Source organism: Salmo salar, unplaced genomic scaffold (genome assembly GCF_965601325.2).
Source record: "Salmo salar unplaced genomic scaffold, fSalSal1 ptg000566l, whole genome shotgun sequence".
NCBI lineage: Eukaryota > Metazoa > Chordata > Actinopteri > Salmoniformes > Salmonidae > Salmo > Salmo salar.
Genome location: NW_027675420.1, coordinates 729,051 through 750,199, shown reverse-complemented (window position 1 = coordinate 750,199; position 21,149 = coordinate 729,051). Strand labels below are relative to the sequence as shown.

General features: G+C 41.2%; 1 protein-coding gene, 1 long non-coding RNA gene and 1 pseudogene across 2 annotated transcripts; 1 reads left to right on the top strand and 2 right to left on the bottom strand.

The window, feature by feature from the left end:
- Positions 1-1,704: 1,704 nt before the first annotated feature.
- Positions 1,705-4,019, bottom strand: LOC145876303 (uncharacterized; annotated as a pseudogene).
- A 9,399-nt stretch (positions 4,020-13,418) lies between these two features.
- Positions 13,419-15,337, bottom strand: LOC123733396 (uncharacterized). Its single transcript, XR_006763759.2, has 2 exons — positions 14,731-15,337; positions 13,419-14,507 (listed from the first exon to the last, which is right to left on the bottom strand). It is a non-coding gene; the product is annotated as an uncharacterized LOC123733396 (long non-coding RNA).
- Positions 15,338-15,577: 240 nt separating this feature from the next.
- LOC145876296 (uncharacterized) lies at positions 15,578-20,325 on the top strand. The gene is made up of 2 exons (XM_082972087.1): positions 15,578-15,589; positions 19,484-20,325. Exons 1-2 carry the CDS (start codon positions 15,578-15,580, stop codon positions 20,297-20,299), a joined length of 828 nt encoding a protein of 275 aa, XP_082828213.1. The 3' UTR covers positions 20,300-20,325.
- The last annotated feature ends 824 nt before the right edge of the window (positions 20,326-21,149 follow it).

The window sequence follows — 21,149 nt, the reverse complement described above, 5'->3', positions numbered from 1 at the left end:
GATGTTGAACCGGGCAGTCAGCTGCTGCTGCTCCAATACAGTATGAGGTGAGACGGTGAACTGATGTTGAACCGGGCAGTCAGCTGCTGCTGCTCCAATACAGTATGAGGTGAGACGGTGAACTGATGTTGAACCGGGCAGTCAGCTGCTGCTGCTCCAATACAGTATGAGGTGAGACGGTGAACTGATGTTGAACCGGGCAGTCAGCTGCTGCTGCTCCAATACAGTATGAGGTGAGACGGTGAACTGATGTTGAATCATAATGATTAAGTTAATTAAAATGAATTAGTGAAACTGTTAAAAAAAAATTATATGGCATATTAAATATTTTACGCTATTGTTATCATATTGGAATATTGTACATCATATTAAATATATTAGGCTATTGTTATCATATAGAAACATCATGGAATATTGTACATCATATTAGCATCAAGAAACATTATTGTTTCAATTCAATTTCACATAATAAGGATATTTAATATTTTCAAGTTCAGAAGTCAGAACCCATCACCTGCTATGTAAAAGAGACAGAAGAATGCACAATGGTCAATGCTATCTGGGATCCTTGGGACATCCCTACCCTTAACCCTAACCTTAACCTCTACCTTAACTATTATAAATGTCAACTTCAACGGGCTAGGGACGTCCCAAGGATGTATCTCTACCTGAAAATACATGATCTAAGTGATTGATAGTTGGTATTCAGCAGTCATAAAGCCTTATTTACTTTAATGAACTACTAAAATTGTGATTTTGTCAGACAGCAGCTCTACACTTTATTGACTGACTGATCCATTCATCCTTCCATCCCTCCTCAGCCTTCCTCTCCTCTGAAGACCCAGTGAGGGTGGAGCTCAGTCAGAGAGCTGTTGAGGGACTGGTTAGGAAGAACACTTCTACAGCCAGAGAGCTGAGAGGTCACACATGGTTTAGATGGTAAATATTTATGTCCCCTTAGCGGTTCATCACGTCAGCAAAAGGGAATATGTTCCATCATCCATGTTTATTTACATTAGTGCAAATTGTCCACTGATATTGGTGTAATTTCTCACCCCTTTTGGCTCTATGAAAGTTAAATTCCTCTCAGGCACAAACATTTGTTCTTTGATATTATGAAGGTAATTTGTGTCAAATGTACTTTTCCCCACTCATTCACCCCATCTCTTTACATTGCTTATGCATATTCAGTGGCCTGACTGCGTCCAGACTATGTCAAAGGCCCATCCTGGTAGATCTGAACCTAATGCAGCTTGGAGTGATCGGATGACAGAAGTCACATTTAGGTGCCAGGTGTAACTGAGGCCATAGATGCTCCATATCCATTACTTTGAGTGTTTTATATAATATGACTAAATGTGTTTCTGTGTTGCAGGGACAGTCAGAAATGGAACAGTAAGGCCACAGAACATGACATAATCAGAGCTGTGGGAGACCACCTCAAGCCCCTGGTAGAGCCGGGGGTGGTGTTTACCACTCCACCACGCCTTCAGCAGGCTGGAAAAGTGGGATTGATCCATTTGTTTGTTTCGGTTTGAAGTAGTTGAATCCTTTGACGTATTGTTGAATTAAACATTTATCTTCAACAAATGCACTGGGTTGGTTGAAAAGTGATACTAAACGTACAGACCAGCACTATTTTGACATAGTGGGAAATATACTGAATTTATACTTTTTTCATAATAAGATGGACCAAGATACGTATTGGTTTTGCAAGAGTCTGTTGATTGTCAGTCATTGGGTTAATTTCTTTTGCAATATGTTCAAATCAAGCTTTATTTATACAGCACATTTCAGACATGGATGCTTCACAGGAAAAAAAATAAAACAATGAAAATAAACAGAAATATTTACCACAACAAACATAAGATTAACAACTGAAAGACGAATTAGCATTCTAAGGAAAATCCATTGATTAAAATATTAATTGGATGCAACATCCAACCCATAATATACGCATGTTTTTAGGAGGGGCTCTGAAAGACACTATGGGGGTGTCCACTGGAAGTTGACTAGTAACAACAACTGGGACCTAAAAGACACCCACCATGAGACCCACTAAATCTGCCCAAGAAGAGGCAAACTAAAGAAAAACCCACACCAAACTTAAAGACAGGAAGTAAACCAAAAAGGTGGAGCAACTAAAGGTGTTGACTCTCCACATGTATCAAGACAACTGGAGCACTGGGCCAGACACTCTTAAATAGAACCTGGACCAGCTCAGGTGAAACACCTTCCCATATATTCCTTCCCTATATACACAATATACACAAACATCTCCCACAATAATCATATTACTTGTAATTTTTTTAACAAGCTCCTTAAACTGCACAAGCAGCAATAAATCACTGATATCGATTAGGGGGGAAATCAGGTTGTACGTGATGTTGAAACTAACACAACTTAAAAAACACATGGAAATGGGAGATATCTGTCACCTCACTGGTTAGAGGACAACCTGCAGAAGACAGTCAGCTACATTTTGGAATGATACATTTAAATTTAGGGGTCGCTAAACAAAGGAACACAACATTTATGTCATCACTCATCGATATCATGTTGAAATCAATTGTGTGAGAGGAGGGAGATGAGGTTGCACGTCCTGTTAAACTAACAGCTCAAAATCCACATGGAATCTGGGAGTAATGTGTACATCCCTGGTTAGAGGACAATTTGTAGAAAACAGCTAGCTACATTTTGAAGTGTTGCATTTTGATTCCAGTGGGTCACCAACATGGTAAGTGTAACAGCTCTTTTTGTGTTAGTCACTTTTTGTTAAATCACATAAATAGTAACTCTTCCATTTCAGAGCCTGGATTTTCCCCCTGAGGTTAATATCCATATCATGTTGAAATCAATAGAACAGGGGACAAACATTTAGGGTTCTACATTGTGACATCATTAAAATACTCCTTCTACAATGTTAAAACATTGTACATTGTGAGATTATATCATTGATATCATGAAACAACTCATTCATGAATTTTCTGATGTTTGATCAGATGTCTTTTATCAGAGTATCTCTTGTTACATTGATCACAGCTATAAGGTTTTTCTCCCGTGTGTGTTCTTTGGTGTATCTTCAGTTTGCCAGATTGAACAAAACTCTTGCCACATCGAGTACAGCTATAAGGTTTCTCTCCTGTGTGTCTTCTCTGGTGCATCTTCAGTTCTCCAGATTGAACAAAACTCTTCCCACATTGAGTACAGCTATAGGGTTTCTCTCCTGTGTGTCTTCTTTGGTGTATCGTCAGATGGTTAGATTTTTAAAAAAACTTCCCACATCGAGTACAGCTATAGGGTTTCTCTCCTGTGTGTGTTCTCTGGTGAAGAGTCAGATTGCGCAAGCAAGTAAAACTCTTCCCACATTCATCACAGCTAAAAGATTTCTCTCCTGTGTGTGTTCTCTGGTGTAATTTCAGGCTGGTTGAACGAGTAAAACTCTTCCCACATTCATCACAGCTATACGATTTCTCTCCTGTGTGTGTTCTTTGGTGTACAATAAGATGGCTAGATGTATCAAAACTCTTCCCACATTGAGTACAGCAATAAGCTTTCTCTACTGTGTGGCTTCTCCGATGAATTTTAATGCCTGATGAGGTGAATCTCTTCCCACAGTCAGAGAGGTTAATTATCTTCCCTGTGGGTCTCTGCTGGTGTTTCTTGAGGAGTTCTGATCTGGAGAGACTCTTCTCTGCCTCATCAGCATCATGAGGTTGTTGAGGCTCCCCAGCAGTTAGTAAAACAAACGAAGGGAGGAGGCTTCTGATGTTAACATGCATGAAACCAAGGCTTTTACGGTTACAGAAGTCAACAAATGAGAGCGCCTGGGGACACACAGGGCCTGGGATAACGTCTACATCACCAGAGGAGTAGGATGAGGGCACGGCTAAAGGCTTTCAGAACTGGTCGACTCCCTCCAGTCAGGTCATGTTGACGACTGGCTCCCTCCAGTCAGGTCATGTTGACGACTGGCTCCCTCCAGTCAGGTCATGTTGAAGACTGGCTCCCTCCAGTCAGGTCATGTTGAAGACTGGCTCCCTCCAGTCAGGTCATGTTGACGACTGGCTCCCTCCAGTCAGGTCATGTTGACGACTGGCTCCCTCCAGTCAGGTCATGTTGACGACTGGCTCCCTCCAGTCAGGTCATGTTGACGACTGGCTCCCTCCAGTCAGGTCATGTTGACGACTGGCTCCCTCGTCATTTGTGTGTCTTATTTATTTAATCAAACAGCGTGCTTAAAGCATCAGACAAGTTCAGTACATACAGATTTTATTAAAACACATGGGGTGATTGGTAGAAAGAACAGATGACTCTTGGTTGACCAAGATGTATTTTAGGTGGGGACAGCACTAGAACATGATTTTGGGGCTCCCGAGTGGCACAGCGGACACTGCATCTCAGTGCTTGAGGCTTCACTACGGACACCCTGGTTCAAATCCAGGCTGTATCACAACCGGCCGTGATTTGGAGTCCCATAGGGCGGCGCACAATTGGCCCAGCGTTGTCCAGGGTAGGCAGTCATTGTAAATAAGAATTTGTTCTTAACTGACTTGCCTAGTTAAATAAAGGTTACATTTAAATACATTTAAAAAATAGAGTTTCATGACAAACCATTTTTTACAAATCCGGCAAGGCACCAATTTTGAGACGGGTTTAAAACAAAGGTTTCAAACCAATTCATGAATGTAATTGAATCTAGGTATGTCTTGCCTTTAATGTAATGGCATGAAAAACAATTGGCTGAATATTATACAATGACTTATCAACAGCTCTAATAATTTGCCTCCACAGGAAATCTACACTGGCAATTCTAGAATATACTATATAGCCTAGAAACCTGGTTAAACTATCATTATGACATCATGGATGAATTCTAGAATATACTATATAGCCTAGAAACCTGGTTAAACTATCATTATGACATCATGGATGAATTCTAGAATATACTATATATCCTAGAAACCTGATTAAACTATCATTATGACATCCTGGATCAATATATTTTTTCTGTGACTTTTTTTTTTTCGTCAACCGTTCCATCGCATCTTAAACTTCTAGTCCCTGGGCAGGTTATTAAAAACAATTACAATATAGACAATCATTGAACAGTGAGCACACGCAGAGTAACATAGGACAAGCAAGACATAGCATAAAGACAGAGCAACATAGGACAAGCAAGATGTAGCATAAAGACAGAGCAACATAGGACAAGCAAGACATAGCATAAAGACAGAGCAACATAGGACAAGCAAGACATAGCATAAAGACAGAGCAACATAGGACAAGCAAGATGTAGCATACAGACAGAGCAACATAGGACAAGCAAGATGTAGCATAAAGACAGAGCAACATAGGACAAGCAAGATGTAGCATACAGACAGAGCAACATAGGACAAGCAAGATGTAGCATACAGACAGAGCAACATAGGACAAGCAAGACACAGCATACAGACAGAGCAACATAGAACAAGCAAGATGTAGCATACAGACAGAGCAACATAAAACAAAAAGCAACAAGACAAAATCTATAAAAGCAACAAAGTGTTTCCACACCTCACAAGCTACAGACAACAGACAACATGGAAAGTGGTAATACACAGCTAGTGATTATGTTCACAAATCTGATTGACCTTTAGCCATGTCTTCATGCAATTTGTGAAAGTGTGATATGTGGTGCAGTTATGTGTGTCTGATGGCAGTGTATTCCAGACATGCGACGCTCTCACAGAGAAAGCGGATTTACTAAAGGTGCTTTTCCTTAAGGGAACTATACAGTCACCTCTCATGGCAGACCTTGTGGATCTGCTGCCATAGGTTTGGGTTTTCTGTTTAACAAAAATACTGAGTGGAGGGGGAGCCAGGCCATTTAGGATCTTGAATACAAGACATGCGTCGGTGTATTGCACAAGATCTTCCCAACTCAGGAGCTCATGCTTTCTGAGGATGTAACAGGTATGATTTCATCCATCTCAAGGCATCGGGGGAAAAGTTGAACTTGGACAATTTTGTGATGAGAATCTCATGGTTAACAGTATCGAAAGCCTTCCTTAGGTCCAGAAACACAGCCCCGACAACGCCCCCTTTGTCCATCTTGGACTTGACATTTTCCAGAAGAAAGCAGAAGAAAGCAGTTATGTTATAAATACAAGTTCAATCTGTACTTCAATGCACATCTGTTGTGCATTATAAAAACAGAGGAAGAAAGAGGAGGTGGTGAGAGAGGTGTAAAAGACAGAAAGGGAAAGAGGTAAGCACATAGGAGCAGGGAAGGCAGCACATGATTAATGAATCACAGTGCTACATAAATATTCTCTCAGTTCATCACAATTACATAATAGTGTCTCTCGTCGACCCAAAGGTTCTTAAAAGCAGGTGAGGTGGCGATGATGGGACTGGGGGTTGGCATCCTCTCACATCAAAACATACCTGCAGACGAGAGACAGATGGAGAGAGAGAGCATGTTTAAACCTTGTGTTTTTATTTTTTATTCTAACATTGTTAGTCATCAATCAGGAGGTGAAATGTAAAACTGACCTTGGATCATTAACTCTGGGACTATTGCATCTCTGTCTGTATTTCAATGTAAAGCATCTCTTTAATAATACTTCCTGTATAATATAAACTGACCTGGGATCATTAACTCTGGGACTACTGCATCTCTATCTGTATTTCAATGTAAAGCATCTCTTTAATAATACTTCCTGTTGACCTGACCAAGTGACCTCTCACCTCTGATCATGCTGTGCCCTCTATGTAGCCAGTTCAGATGCAGGAGGGGTTCCCTGACACAGCTGATATAACCTAGAGGATTTAGGGAGAAGAGGAGAGAGCGATAAAGTGAAGGAGAGAGACTGTTATTGAGAAAATAAGGTAGTTAAAGCGACAGTGTTCAACAGGAATCTGTGTGTGGCCTCACCTGGTGTCCACACCACACTAAGTGGCTGCAGAGTACTTTATGCTGAAAAACATGAACGGACCCACAAGGACAAACAATATAGCGTAGTTATAGAAATAATGAAGTGTCTCACTATTCTCCATGGTTGGCCCTCTTGCCTATTCTTTGAAGGTGGAAGGAGCCACAGTTATACACCTGAGCCTGTTTACTGCACAACACAATCCATCAATCAGATTGATACATGAGTGTGTAGGTGTGGGTTATAGGGTGTCTAATTGTTCTACATTTTTTCAATATGGGTGATTTAAAATAGCCTGTTTTGTTTTTGTACAGACATCACACCCTTACCTACACAGCACCCTCACCTGAGAAGTAGAAATCAAAGGGAGAGAAACCGTGAATTGAATAACTGCAGTTGACATAGCTCAGTAAATGGAAGAATACTCTTATTGCAATGTGAATGGCTCTTAAAAGAGCTTTTGGTTGTGCATAGTGACGTCTATGGTGTTGCCAGGGAACAGCACCCTCTTTGAAGAAGTAGGAGGTGAAGATCTCCTGCACACGGATTGCCTCTCTTGCTGCGTTGTTGGACCCCATCCTTGAAACATCCTGCAGAGCAGCAGACTCCTCCTCTGGCACACGGCGACGAGCTGCAGATCCCCTCCTGGTCCTCGTGTCCATCCTCATGAAGTCACGCAGGACAAAGGGAGCCTTCACACACCTGAATTCCTCCAGGAGGCAGTCCTAGATGACCCTGGTCACCCAACCTTGCAGTGCCCTACACGGTAACTGTAGGCAATCGTTTTGAAGGAATCTCCAGTTACAAGGTATCTGTAGGAATATGGAAGACAATGTAATTATTAGACTGTTACATCACCAGGTCATTGTGGATTACTAAAGTATAATATCCCTGATAACAAATCATGATAACATTGGATTGATAGATGCATGGGCACACATATGTACATGTGTAGCATGTGACAATAACAGAATCATATCAAGGATGGCATCACAAATGAATACATAAATACCACTTGAAGCTTGATGATGAGTTTGAATCATTTGAATCAGCTGTGCAGTGTGAAGGCAAAAACAACAATGTGCCCCTCTTTGAGTCCCCAGGACTGAGAACCACTGCTCTTCATTGGGACCTCTTCATATGTAGACTGGCTTTCATAGAGCTCTTTATCTGAGGACAGAAAACCTCACAAGAAACAGACTTCATTATAGTCAGATTACACCACACTGAATATTATGTTACTATTATCTCCGTCCTCACTTCTAGGGACAGGAACTACACAAAAGTACCTGCCCTATCCAGAATAGCCTCCTCTCTCACTGACAGTTGGGGCTGCTATCCTTTCACCCTCCTCCATGGCTGTTAGCTAGCTACCTACAAATGCATTTGGAGTTTGTTTTTTACAGTGATAAATACATCAAGATAGCTAGCTAATATGTAGTTAGGTAGATGGTGATATTTCATTCACTTAGCTATCTATCTATACAGTATGTGTAGTTGTCTAGATAGATAGCTAGCTCATTTAGCAGCTCATCTGAGTTAGCCTGCACTGTAGCTAGTTAGCTAATAATACATTGTTGTTTTTTTTACATTTTCATAATCTATTTACTTACTTACTTGAATAGGTTCTCCCAGCCATGTGGACAATTGGAAACAGGGCAGCAAAGTTTGTTTGTCATCAGATAGTTTTAGAGGATATTACTATTGAACTACAGAAAAACAACTGTCTTTTGTGGCTCTCTCCAGGTAACCAGGACAATAAATCAGAGGAGTGACTGGGGGAGAGGTCTCCACACTCACACAATCCCCCACAGGTCTACTGTGAAACCTCACACCTTCACAATAGTGTTTGAGTCTATTACTCCAGAAAGTACACATGATTGGTCGCCCCCAGGTCCAGACAGTACCACCTGGAAAACTATCCATGTCCAATTTGAATACATGTGAGGCAGCTCCCAATGGGACCAATCAGATTATACTCAGTCCTATACCGTGTATCCACCTATAACCTACACTGATAAACTACAATTACATAGCTGTTACTGTGTAACTGCAATGTTGTTTTGACAGCTAAGCTAAAGTTATGTAATAACATAGTAACAAATGTACACTAAATGTAAAATGTTAACATTATGACTTTATATTCTCAAAATAAATATATTACATTTTGTAATTGGAGGAATGTAATCGTAAAGCCACATAGCACTATTGGAGTGTACTCCACCTCCTGTTTTATAGATGTCATGCTGGCCTGACGAGGTACACATTGTGACACCTGATTGAAGGAGGAAAAATATTAGGACTGATTGAGCTATAGTTTTCAGAAGTGTTTCAATAGTTCTCAATAGCAAATTGCCAACTATTAAAACAAACACAAAAACATTTGCATATTTTTTCACAAGAAGTATCAGAATAGAATAGCCAGTTTAATTTAGATAAGAGGACGTTAGATTTATAATTACCCATTTGTCTATGTCAGCCCTGGCCAATAAAATCTTTTTGAGATTGCATCTCTAGTTTTTTGCTTGCATGGAACACAACAAAGATGTTGTTGGCCTCCTCAGCAGCACAGACGACCTTTGTCCAGAAGGCACGGGAGGTGTCTTTGTACCTGCTGTACTATAGCTGTAACGGGTCCTATGTGTAGCTGGTGTAGAGAGTCAGGCGCAGGACAGCAGATATGAGTAATCAACGTACTTTTACTCAAAATGTCAAAAATACAAAGTAAAAAATACACGCACACCATGACAGACCGAAAAAACAATAAACAATCACTCACAAAACCCCATGGGGAAACAGAGGGTTAAATAATGAACCAGTAATTGTGGGAGAGAAATCAGGTGTGTAAAACAAAGACAAAACAAATGGAAAATGAAAAGTGGATCGGCGGTGGCTAGACGGCCGGTGACGTCTGTATATATTTTGATAAAGGTTAGAATCTATGAAACTATGACATTTAGATAAATCTCTCAGCCGTTTGGATTTGATAGTCAGCTATTTAGTCATATGCACAGGTGAGCGTAAACGATGCGTTATTAATCCCAATGTTAAATTAAATGATGTTTTAGGTTGAACACTAGTAGATCTGACGTCACAAAAACGTTTTGCCAACTACAAATTAACACAACAACATTGAATTGACACGAGATTTGCTATTAAAAGGCTGATCTCTGAGGAAGATTGGGTGTAAACGACTCAACTCGGCCTTGTGTCATAACAGTTTCAAATTGCTATAAGACGATATAATAAATATTATAGTCATGGCGGTAGATAAGACAACGGGTTGATAGTTTTAGACCAATTAATAATGGAACAATCCACAGATAAAGTGTACTTGTAAATCTCGCCTTCAACAACAAAATCAATGGCCTTTTTCAGAATTTTTTTTTTTTTTTCCCCTCCTTGGTCAAGCCCACGGGACAGCCACCATTGCTTTTGTAATTGACAAAGTTACTATCGGTTGCAGGATCCATTCTTCTGAAAACATCCGTTTTCCAAATGAAATCAATCAACTGTGTTGTAATAATCTGCGACGTTGTGACATTTCTGCCAGTTGTGTAATTTGGATAACCTTGCCTAATGTCAGTCATCAATGAAGCTTCTTGTTGTTGCTTTACTGAAAGGTCAAATGAGAAGTATGGCGTAGTGTAGGTAGGCCTGACGTCTTCCATGATATGTTGTGACACTTCAAAAAATAAAAATACTCTACAGTATAAAAGCCATTAACAGTAAAACGAAGCACTCTTTCACAAAAAAGAGGCTTCAGCAACCCACAGAAAGACGCCCACGTTTATATATTGTTTTGGAAAACACATGGTGACGTGTAAATACAAACTTATCATTACAATCTTTATCATCTGTGATGCTGATAATATACAGTGTGTTTTCCGTAGCAGTGGAGCCATATCACCTTATAGTCAGAAGAACAATGAGTGTGTCTGGATGTGGAATACGTTGGATCTTGGACAAGCCACAGTGATGGAAAATAAATCACTTCATTCTGTCTTTATTGTATATCATGATATCTGTGAGGCAAGACAATACCATATGTTATGATTAAAAAGACAAACCAAAACTGTTGTGTCATTTGAGGTTAACTAAATGTAGAAATAAGGACAGGGGAGAATAAAGAGGATCAGGGGAGAATAAAGAGGATCAGGGGAGAATAAAGAGGATCACGGGAGAATAAAGAGGATCAGGGGAGAATAAAGAGGATCAGGGGAGAATAAAGAGGGTCAGGGGAGAATAAAGAGGATCACGGGAGAATAAAGAGGATCAGGGGAGAATAAAGAGGACAGGGGAGAATAAAGAGGATCAGGGGAGAATAAAGAGGATCAGGGGAGAATAAAGAGGATCAGGGGAGAATAAAGAGGACAGGGGAGAATAAAGAGGACAGGGGAGAATAAAGAGGATCAGGGGAGAATAAAGAGGATCAGGGGAGAATAAAGAGGACAGGGGAGAATAAAGAGGACAGGGGAGAATAAAGAGGATCAGGGGAGAATAAAGAGGACAGGGGAGAATAAAGAGGATCAGGGGAGAATAAAGAGGATCAGGGGAGAATAGAGGGACAGGGGAGAATAAAGAGGACAGGGGAGAATAAAGAGGATCAGGGGAGAATAAAGAGGATCAGGGGAGAATAAAGAGGACAGGGGAGAATAAAGAGGACCAGGGGAGAATAAAGAGGATCAGGGGAGAATAAAGAGGGTCAGGGGAGAATAAAGAGGATCAGGGGAGAATAAAGAGGACAGGGGAGAATAAAGAGGACAGGGGAGAATAAAGAGGCTCAGGGGAGAATAAAGAGGACCAGGGGAGAATAAAGAGGATCAGGGGAGAATAAAGAGGATCACGGGAGAATAAAGAGGATCAGGGGAGAATAAAGAGGATCAGGGGAGAATAAAGAGGATCAGGGGAGAATAAAGAGGACAGGGGAGAATAAAGAGGATCAGGGGAGAATAAAGAGGATCAGGGGAGAATAAAGAGGATCAGGGGAGAATAAAGAGGATCACGGGAGAATAAAGAGGATCAGGGGAGAATAAAGAGGATCAGGGGAGAATAAAGAGGGTCAGGGGATAATAAAGAGGATCACGGGAGAATAAAGAGGATCAGGGGAGAATAAAGAGGACAGGGGAGAATAAAGAGGATCAGGGGAGAATAAAGAGGATCAGGGGAGAATAAAGAGGATCAGGGGAGAATAAAGAGGACAGGGGAGAATAAAGAGGACAGGGGAGAATAAAGAGGATCAGGGGAGAATAAAGAGGATCAGGGGAGAATAAAGAGGATCAGGGGAGAATAAAGAGGACAGGGGAGAATAAAGAGGATCAGGGGAGAATAAAGAGGACAGGGGAGAATAAAGAGGATCAGGGGAGAATAAAGAGGATCAGGGGAGAATAGAGGGACAGGGGAGAATAAAGAGGACAGGGGAGAATAAAGAGGATCAGGGGAGAATAAAGAGGATCAGGGGAGAATAAAGAGGATCAGGGGAGAATAAAGAGGATCAGGGGAGAATAAAGAGGACAGGGGAGAATAAAGAGGACCAGGGGAGAATAAAGAGGATCAGGGGAGAATAAAGAGGGTCAGGGGAGAATAAAGAGGATCAGGGGAGAATAAAGAGGACAGGGGAGAATAAAGAGGACAGGGGAGAATAAAGAGGATCAGGGGAGAATAAAGAGGACCAGGGGAGAATAAAGAGGATCAGGGGAGAATAAAGAGGATCACGGGAGAATAAAGAGGATCAGGGGAGAATAAAGAGGATCAGGGGAGAATAAAGAGGATCAGGGGAGAATAAAGAGGACAGGGGAGAATAAAGAGGATCAGGGGAGAATAAAGAGGATCAGGGGAGAATAAAGAGGATCAGGGGAGAATAAAGAGGATCAGGGGAGAATAAAGAGGATCAGGGGAGAATAAAGAGGACAGGGGAGAATAAAGAGGACAGGGGAGAATAAAGAGGATCAGGGGAGAATAAAGAGGATCAGGGGAGAATAAAGAGGATCGGGGGAGAATAAAGAGGATCGGGGGAGAATAAAGAGGATCGGGGGAGAATAAAGAGGATCAGGGGAGAATAAAGAGGATCAGGGGAGAATAAAGAGGATCAGGGGAGAATAAAGAGGATCAGGGGAGAATAAAGAGGATCAGGGGAGAATAAAGAGGGTCAGGGGAGAATAAAGAGGATCAGGGGAGAATAAAGAGGACAGGGGAGAATAAAGAGGATCAGGGGAGAATAAAGAGGATCAGGGGAGAATAAAGAGGATCAGGGGAGAATAAAGAGGATCAGGGGAGAATAAAGAGGATCAGGGGAGAATAAAGAGGATCAGGGGAGAATAGAGGGACAGGGGAGAATAAAGAGGATCAGGGGAGAATAAAGAGGATCAGGGGAGAATAAAGAGGATCAGGGGAGAATAAAGAGGATCAGGGGAGAATAAAGAGGATCAGGGGAGAATAAAGAGGATCAGGGGAGAATAAAGAGGACAGGGGAGAATAAAGAGGATCAGGGGAGAATCAATGTACCTTTAGCAAATCAGATTTATTTTAAAGTTATCAATTTGTACAGTATATGCTGAAACCATAAATACATGTTATGGTAGATGTCGTATTACATGATGGAATCTTCCATATTCTAAAATGTAACATATACAGTATATTATATGCAGTATGATCAGTAGAAAACTGCTACCTAACCTGTTCACTGCGAGAGTAAAAGCACAACAACATGTTTGTATTATAAACATAGAGCAACAGGGAGAAGTGTATTCCTAGTACAAAAGTAAATCAGTATCAAAGTGCTTTTTGAATAGGTGGTTATATAATCAGCATTTACAAACAACAAGGGACTTTGCAGTTATGATGTCTGCAGCTCAACTCATTCAACCAATTAGGCAACAGCACACAGCCAAGTCTTGGTGGTTGTCCACTGAATCCTGAAAGAGAAGACGACTTCAAGAATGACTCAACTGTAGATCACAGAGAAAGAACAACAGTACAGCACTTTATCCAGGCCGAGAGGTATGAAGGGGCTGGTCATTTTCTGGCCCTGTAGGCTAGAATTAGAATCCTGAACATAATGTGAGGTGCAGTAGGGAGCCTGTCCAGGGTGCTAATCAGTGGACGGGAATCTGAGAATGCAGGGATTCCAGCAGGGTGAGAGTTGAAATAGTCAAATCTGGAGCTGACAAGGGCTGGAATGTAAATGACATGTGATCATCTGGGATGATGTAACAATGAGAATGGGCAGGTATTCCTTAGGGCTGGAATGTAAATGATGTAACAATGAGAATGAGCAGGTATTCCTTAGGGCTGGAATGTAAATGATGTAACAATGAGAATGAGCAGGTATTCTTTAGGGCTGGTATGTAAATGATGTAACAATGAGAATGAGCAGGTATTCCTTAGGGCTGGAATGTAAATGATGTAACAATGAGAATGAGCAGGTATTCCTTAGGGCTGGAATGTAAATGATGTAACAATGAGAATGAGCAGGTATTCCTTAGGGCTGGAATGTAAATGATGTAACAATGCAGGCATTCCCTCGGATGAAGAGCATCTCCGTGTTGCTGATTATGTGATGTCATCCAGGTGGAAATGTCAGCTGCATATCTGATGGAGGAAAAGAGATAAGAGATAAGTTGAGTGTCCTGTCAATATGTTGATCTATATGTAGTGTACATGTTGAGTGTCCTGTCAATATGTTGATCTATATGTACTGTACATGTGTGTATGTATATATATATATCTTGGTCTATATGTAACCAATGTGAAATGGCTAGTTAGTTAGCGGTGATGCGCGCAAATAGCGTTTCAAGCGGGTGACGTCACTCACTCTGAGACCTGAAGTGGTTGTTCCCCTTCCTCTGCAAGGGCCGTGGCTTTTGTGGTGCGATGGGTAACGATGCTTCATGGGGTGTCAGTTGTTGATGTGTGCAGAGGGTCCCTGGTTCAAGCCCAGGTTTGGGCGAGGAGAGGGACGGAAACTATACTGTTACATATATTTTTTTGTATTTTAATTTCTATTATTATTGTCATTATAGTGTTTTGTGGTTGAGGGGTGGGGGGAGGTTGATGGGGATGATGGAGGTGCTGGGGGTGTCCTATTGAGGGTTGATGGGGAGGGTGGAGGTGCTGGGGGTCTCCTATTGAGGGTTGATGGGGAGGGTGGAGGTGCTGGGGGTGTCCTATTGAGGGTTGATGGGGAGGGTGGAGGTGCTGGGGGTGTCCTATTGATGGTTGATGGGGAGGGTGGATGGTGTTTGCTACGCCAGCATGGTGTGTGCAAAGCCTGGGTTGTGGGTTTGATTCCCACGGGGGGCCAGTACGAAAAAAATAAAATTACAAAAAATGCATGAAATGAAATGTCTGCATTCACTACTGTAGGTCGCTCTGGATAAGAGTGTCTGCTAAATGACTAAGATGTAAAATAGCCTTGCTGAAATCCCCCCCCCCCCCCTTTTTATTTTGTGGCTAGAGTCAAATACTTTCTATAGCACAAACTTCACATCAGGATAGGCAACCGAAATGAATCATTAATAGACTAATACACTTGAAACACATAGCCAAACCGAAAACTGCAGACATTACTAGTGCCTCCCCACGATCAAACCGTCATGAAAAATAAAATGAAACGCAGCCTGACGTGATCAGAAACTTCAACTAGCAAGCAAGTCGCAGCAATGAAGAATTCGGCACAACACCGAAGCCAAAATAAAAAATACATTTTACTCAACTGCGTTACCCACTCCAGTCAGCAGATGACGGAAGAAGAATTGAGTGCGTGCGCGTTCACGCGAAAGGGGGCCAAAAAGGCTTCTCAACAGCTTTTACCCCCAAGCCATAAGACTCCCGAACAGGTAATCAAATGGCTACCCGGAGTATTTGCATTGTGCCGCCCCCCCAACCCCTATTTTACGCTGCTGCTACTCTCTGTTTATCATATATGTATGTCACTTTAACTACACATTCATGTATATACTACCTCAATTAGCCCGACTAACCGGTGCCTGTATATAGCCTCCCTACTGAAAATAAAATATACATTTTACTCAACTGCGTTACCCACTCCAGTTAGCAGATGGCGGTCTGGGAATTTAAGGTAATGCTGTTGGTGTGACGTATAATGTAGTGGACGGAACTCTTCTTTCAACAGTAGCTAAAGTTACTCAGCCACCTCGGTAGCTCGCTAGACAAAATAGCCGAACCAATAAAGCTCTTTAGACGCTTTAGTGTATATTAGCCACTGTGTTTTAAACCCTCTTCTGTCGTCTAGTTAGGTATCCGATTTAATTTCATATTTACGGTGTTGTTATAATTATTCAGCTAGCGGGCTGGTTACGTTAGCATTAGCCTAGCTAGCTAACATCTCCGACCATGCGGTCACTGAGCTACTCTCCTCCTGTTAAAGAGGAGGTCTGCTGGACGGAGAAAGAAACTCTCGTCAAAGAGGAGGGGGAAGAGAAAGATGTTACAATACAAAAACAAGTAGAGGGTGAGGCTGTTACAGTGAAAGAAGAAGAGAAAGACGTTTCAGTAAAAGAAGAGGAAGACGCGTTCAGAGTGAAAGAGGAGGAGGATGTTACAGTAAAAGAAGAGGAGGAAGATGCAGTTTTTGGAGTGGAAGAGGAGGGGGAGATGACTGTCACATCGAAAAAGGAAGAAGAGGAGGAAACTGTATATCTGGGCCCGGTTTCCCAAAGGCATGTTAAGGCATCCAATGGTTTTAACAATGAACGGGCCCTGATTAACACTAGTAAGTACTGTCTTAAATACAGAGGCACAAACTCTGCAGTTGTTGAACTGATGTGTGGTGTTAAAGCGGAAATATGCAATAGCTACATCCATATTGTGACTTTTAAATAATTTATTTATAGCCATTGATTCTTGAAGAATATAACACATGCCTCATGAGTTTAGTTCAACTGTTGTACCCCATCAGAACCCCAAATAAGATTTTTTTTACTCCAATGTTTAGAAACAATGTAAATCAACACTGTATAGCCTCAACATAGTTAAAACTATAATGTTGATATCATGGATGGTCAGTCCTTGCATCCATAGGTCTGTCTATGAATTAGAGAGTAGTTACATTTCTCCAGACCCCATCATCATCTTATAACCAAAACAGTGGTGGAATGACAGATTTGTTGTTGTATGAACTGCAGATTGGTTGATTGATTGTGTGGCTTTTTTAAAGGGGCAACCTAGTTTTAAAACAGAAACAAAATGGCTGCCCAGAGGCTTGGTTTGGTGAACAGCTGAGGGATGGGGGAAGGAGAAATGTAACCACTCTCAAATTCATAGGGACCTCGTCAAGAAGTTCAGATAATCATGGCGTAACAGTTATAAGGTGTTGGCTTGACAGTCACTGGACCCAGGTTTGAGTTCAGCTCAGGGCCTCCCCCTGAATTCACTACACTATGAATACAAGGACTGGCCATCCATGAGGTCATAATGATAGTTTAACCAGGTTTCTAGGCTATATAGTATATTCTAGAATTCATCCATGATGTTATAATGATAGTTTACCCTGTTTGGGATAGGGGGCAGTATTTTCACGTCCGGATAAAAAACGTACCCGATTTAATCTGGTTACTACTCCTGCCCAGAAACTAGAATATGCATATAATTAGTAGATTTGGATAGAAAACACTCTAAAGTTTCTAAAACTGTTTGAATGGTGTCTGTGAGTATAACAGAACTCATATGGCAGGCAAAAACCTGAGAAGATTCCATACAGGAAGGCCCTGTCTGATAATTTGTTGTCCTTCTGCATCTCTATCGACATTACAGCATCTGTGCTGTAACGTGACACTTTCTAAGGCTTCCATTTGCTCTCTAAAGCCACCAGAAAGTGGAATGGGGTGTCTGCTGTCTCTGGGCAAAGTACAGCAGCTCTGTTTGTGATCAGTCAGCCTGGGGACAGTGAGACTGAGATGCGCGTTCACGAGAATTCAATTTTTTTTTCTTTCAGCCTTTGAATGAATACAACGTTGCCCGGTTGTAATATTATCGCTATTTTACGAGAAAAGTAGCATAAAAATAGATTTTAAACAGCGTTTGATATGTCACAAAAACCAAAACCACAGCTAAATGCAGTACTAACCTTTGATAATCTTCATCAGATGACACTCCTAGGACATTATGTTATACAATACATGCATGTTTTGTTCAATCAAGTTCATATTTATATCAAAAACCAGCTTTTTACATTAGCATGTAAAAAGCCCATAGAGGTTAACTTCGGCGATGTCATTTTCAAAATAGCCTCCAACACTCTACTCAGCAAACTGGATGCAGTCTATCACAGTGCCATCCGTTTTGTCACCAATGCCCCATATACCACCCACCACTGCGACCTGTACGCTCTCGTCGGCTGGCCCTCGCTACATATTCGTCGCCAAACCCACTGGCTCCAGGTCATCTATAAGTCTTTGCTATGTAAAGCTCCGCCTTAACTCAGCTCACTGGTCACCATAGCAACACCCACCCATAGCACGCGCTCCAGGAGGTATATCTCACTGGTCATCCCCAAAGCCAACACCTACTTTGGCCGCATTTCCTTCCAGTTCTCTGCTGCCAATGACTGGAACGAATTGCAAAAATCGCTGAAGTTGGAGACATATATCTCCCTCACTAACTTTAAGCATCAGCTATCTGATCAGCTTACTGATCGCTGCAGCTGTACACAGCCCATCTGTAAATAGCCCATCCAACTGCCTACCTCATCCCCATGTTTTTATTTACTTTTTCTGCTCTTTTGCACACCAGTATTTCTACTTGAACATCATCATCTGCACATCTATCTCTCCAGTGTTAATTTGCTAAATTGTAATTACTTCACTACTATGGTCTATTTATTGCCTTGCCTCCGTACTCCATTTGCACACATTGTATGTAGATTTTTCTATTGTGTTATTGACTGTACGTTTGTTTATCCAACGTGTAACTCTGTTGTTTTTTTGTCGCACTGCTTTGCTTTATCTTGGCCAGGTCGCAGTTGTAAATGAGAACTTGTTCTCAACTGGCCTACCTGGTTAAATAAATAAATAAAATCTTAACTTTATTGACAACACCCAAATGGATACTGTCATTAACGCGGTTCTTCAATAATTACACATAATTCTTAATGCTTTAGCAAGCATTATATTAAACAGGACATTCAAATATCCTTACAATTTTAATCCAAGGTAGTGTGAAATGCACTCATAAGCAACCTGGAAATGGAGGTTACTCCCCTGAGTTTCCCCCATTCACATTCAGAATACATTGTGAAAAACTAAAATCTTTGCTCACCATTTTTGCTCCAGGCAGATATAGTACATCCATAACTAGTGGTTTCCTCATTAGCAGGGAGGAGTTTCTGCAATCAAATTGCCCTCGTGCCGCAATTTTAGCAAATACAGAAAGGGGCCTATATTGGAGACCAAAAGTCGTCTGGCACACTGCTTAGAGTTTCAACAACATGAATAACTTATTTCTAGCCTACAATCATTGATGTTACTACGAATGTGAAAACAAGACAAAATATGACTATTCTTGCTCATTTTAAGGCAAATATCAAATAATTCTAACATTCATTACAGACGTCAATTGTTGTCCAACATCATGGCTCCGCTGTTGGCATCACCTTTTACAGTGGATTACCGCTGTTGTGGGCCTTTAATCATCTGTCTGACTTTGTTGTTCACACAGGAGAGATATGGGACTATCGTGGATCCTCTGGGGAGCCTCAACAACATCATGATGCTGAAGAGGCAGAGAAGAGTCTCTCCATATCAGAACACCTCAAGAAACACCTGCAGAGATCCACAGGGAAGAGAACTCACTGCTGCTCTGACTGTGGGAAGAGATTCAACTCATCAGGCATTAAAATTCATCGGAGAATCCACACAGGAGAGAGACCTTATAGCTGTAATCAATGTGGGAAGAGTTTTGGTCAATCTGGAAATCTGACTGCACACCAGAGAATCCACACAGGAGAGAAACCTTATAACTGTAATCAATGTGGGAGGAGTTTTACTCAGCCATGCAGCCTGATATCACACCAGAGAACACACACAGGAGAGAAACCTTATAGATGTGGTAAATGTGGGAAGAGTTTTACTAAGTCATGCAGCCTGGTATCACACCAGAGAATCCACACAGGAGAGAAACCTTATAACTGTGGTCAATGTGGGAGGAGTTTTACTCAGTCATGCAGCCTGGTATCACACCAGAGAACACACACAGGAGAGAAACCTTATAGCTGTGGTCAATGTGGGAAGAGTTTTACTACATCTAGCAATCTGACTCAACACCAGAGAACACACACAGGAGAGAAACCTTATAGCTGTGATCAGTGTGACAAGAGATTCTCCGGTAAAAGACATCTGATCAAACATCAGAAAATACATGAATGAGTTGTTTCATGATATCAATGATATAATGTCACAATGTAGAATGTTTTAACATTGTAGAAGGAGTATTTTAATGATGTCACAATGTAGAATGTTTTATCATTGTAGAAGGAGTATTTTAATGATGTCACAATGTAGAATGTTTAAACATTGTAGAAGGAGTATTTTAATGATGTCACAATGTAGAATGTTTTAACATTGTAGTAGGAATATTTTAATGATGTCACATTGTAGAACCCTAAACGTTTGTTCCCTGTTCTATTGATTTCAACATGATATGGATATTAGCCTCAGGGGGAAAATCCAGGCTCTGAAATGGAAGAGTTACTATTTATGAGATTTAACAAAAAGTGACTAACACAAAAAGAGTTGTGTTACATTTACCATGTTGGTTACGCACTGGAATCAAAATGCACCACTTCAAAATGTAGCGAGCTGTTTTCTACAAATTGTCCTCTAACCAGTGATGTACACATTATTCCCAGATTCCGTGTGGTTTTTGAGCTGTTAGTTTTAACAGGACGTGCAACCTCATCTCCCTCCTCTCGGCACAATTGATTTCAACATGATATCGATGAGTTATGACAAATAAGTGTTGTGTTCCGCATGTTTAGTGACCCCTACATTTAAATGCATCACTCCAAAATGTAGCTGACTGTCTTCTGCAGGTTGTCCTCTAACCAGTGAGGTAAAATATATCTCCATTTCCATGTGTTTTTTTAGTTGTGTTAGTTTCAACATCACGTATAACCTGATTTCCCCCCTAATCGATATCAGTGATTTATTGCTACTTGTCAAAACAACAGTGTTTTTGGTTGTTGTGTCCATGATGAGGACAATTTGGTTTGTAACT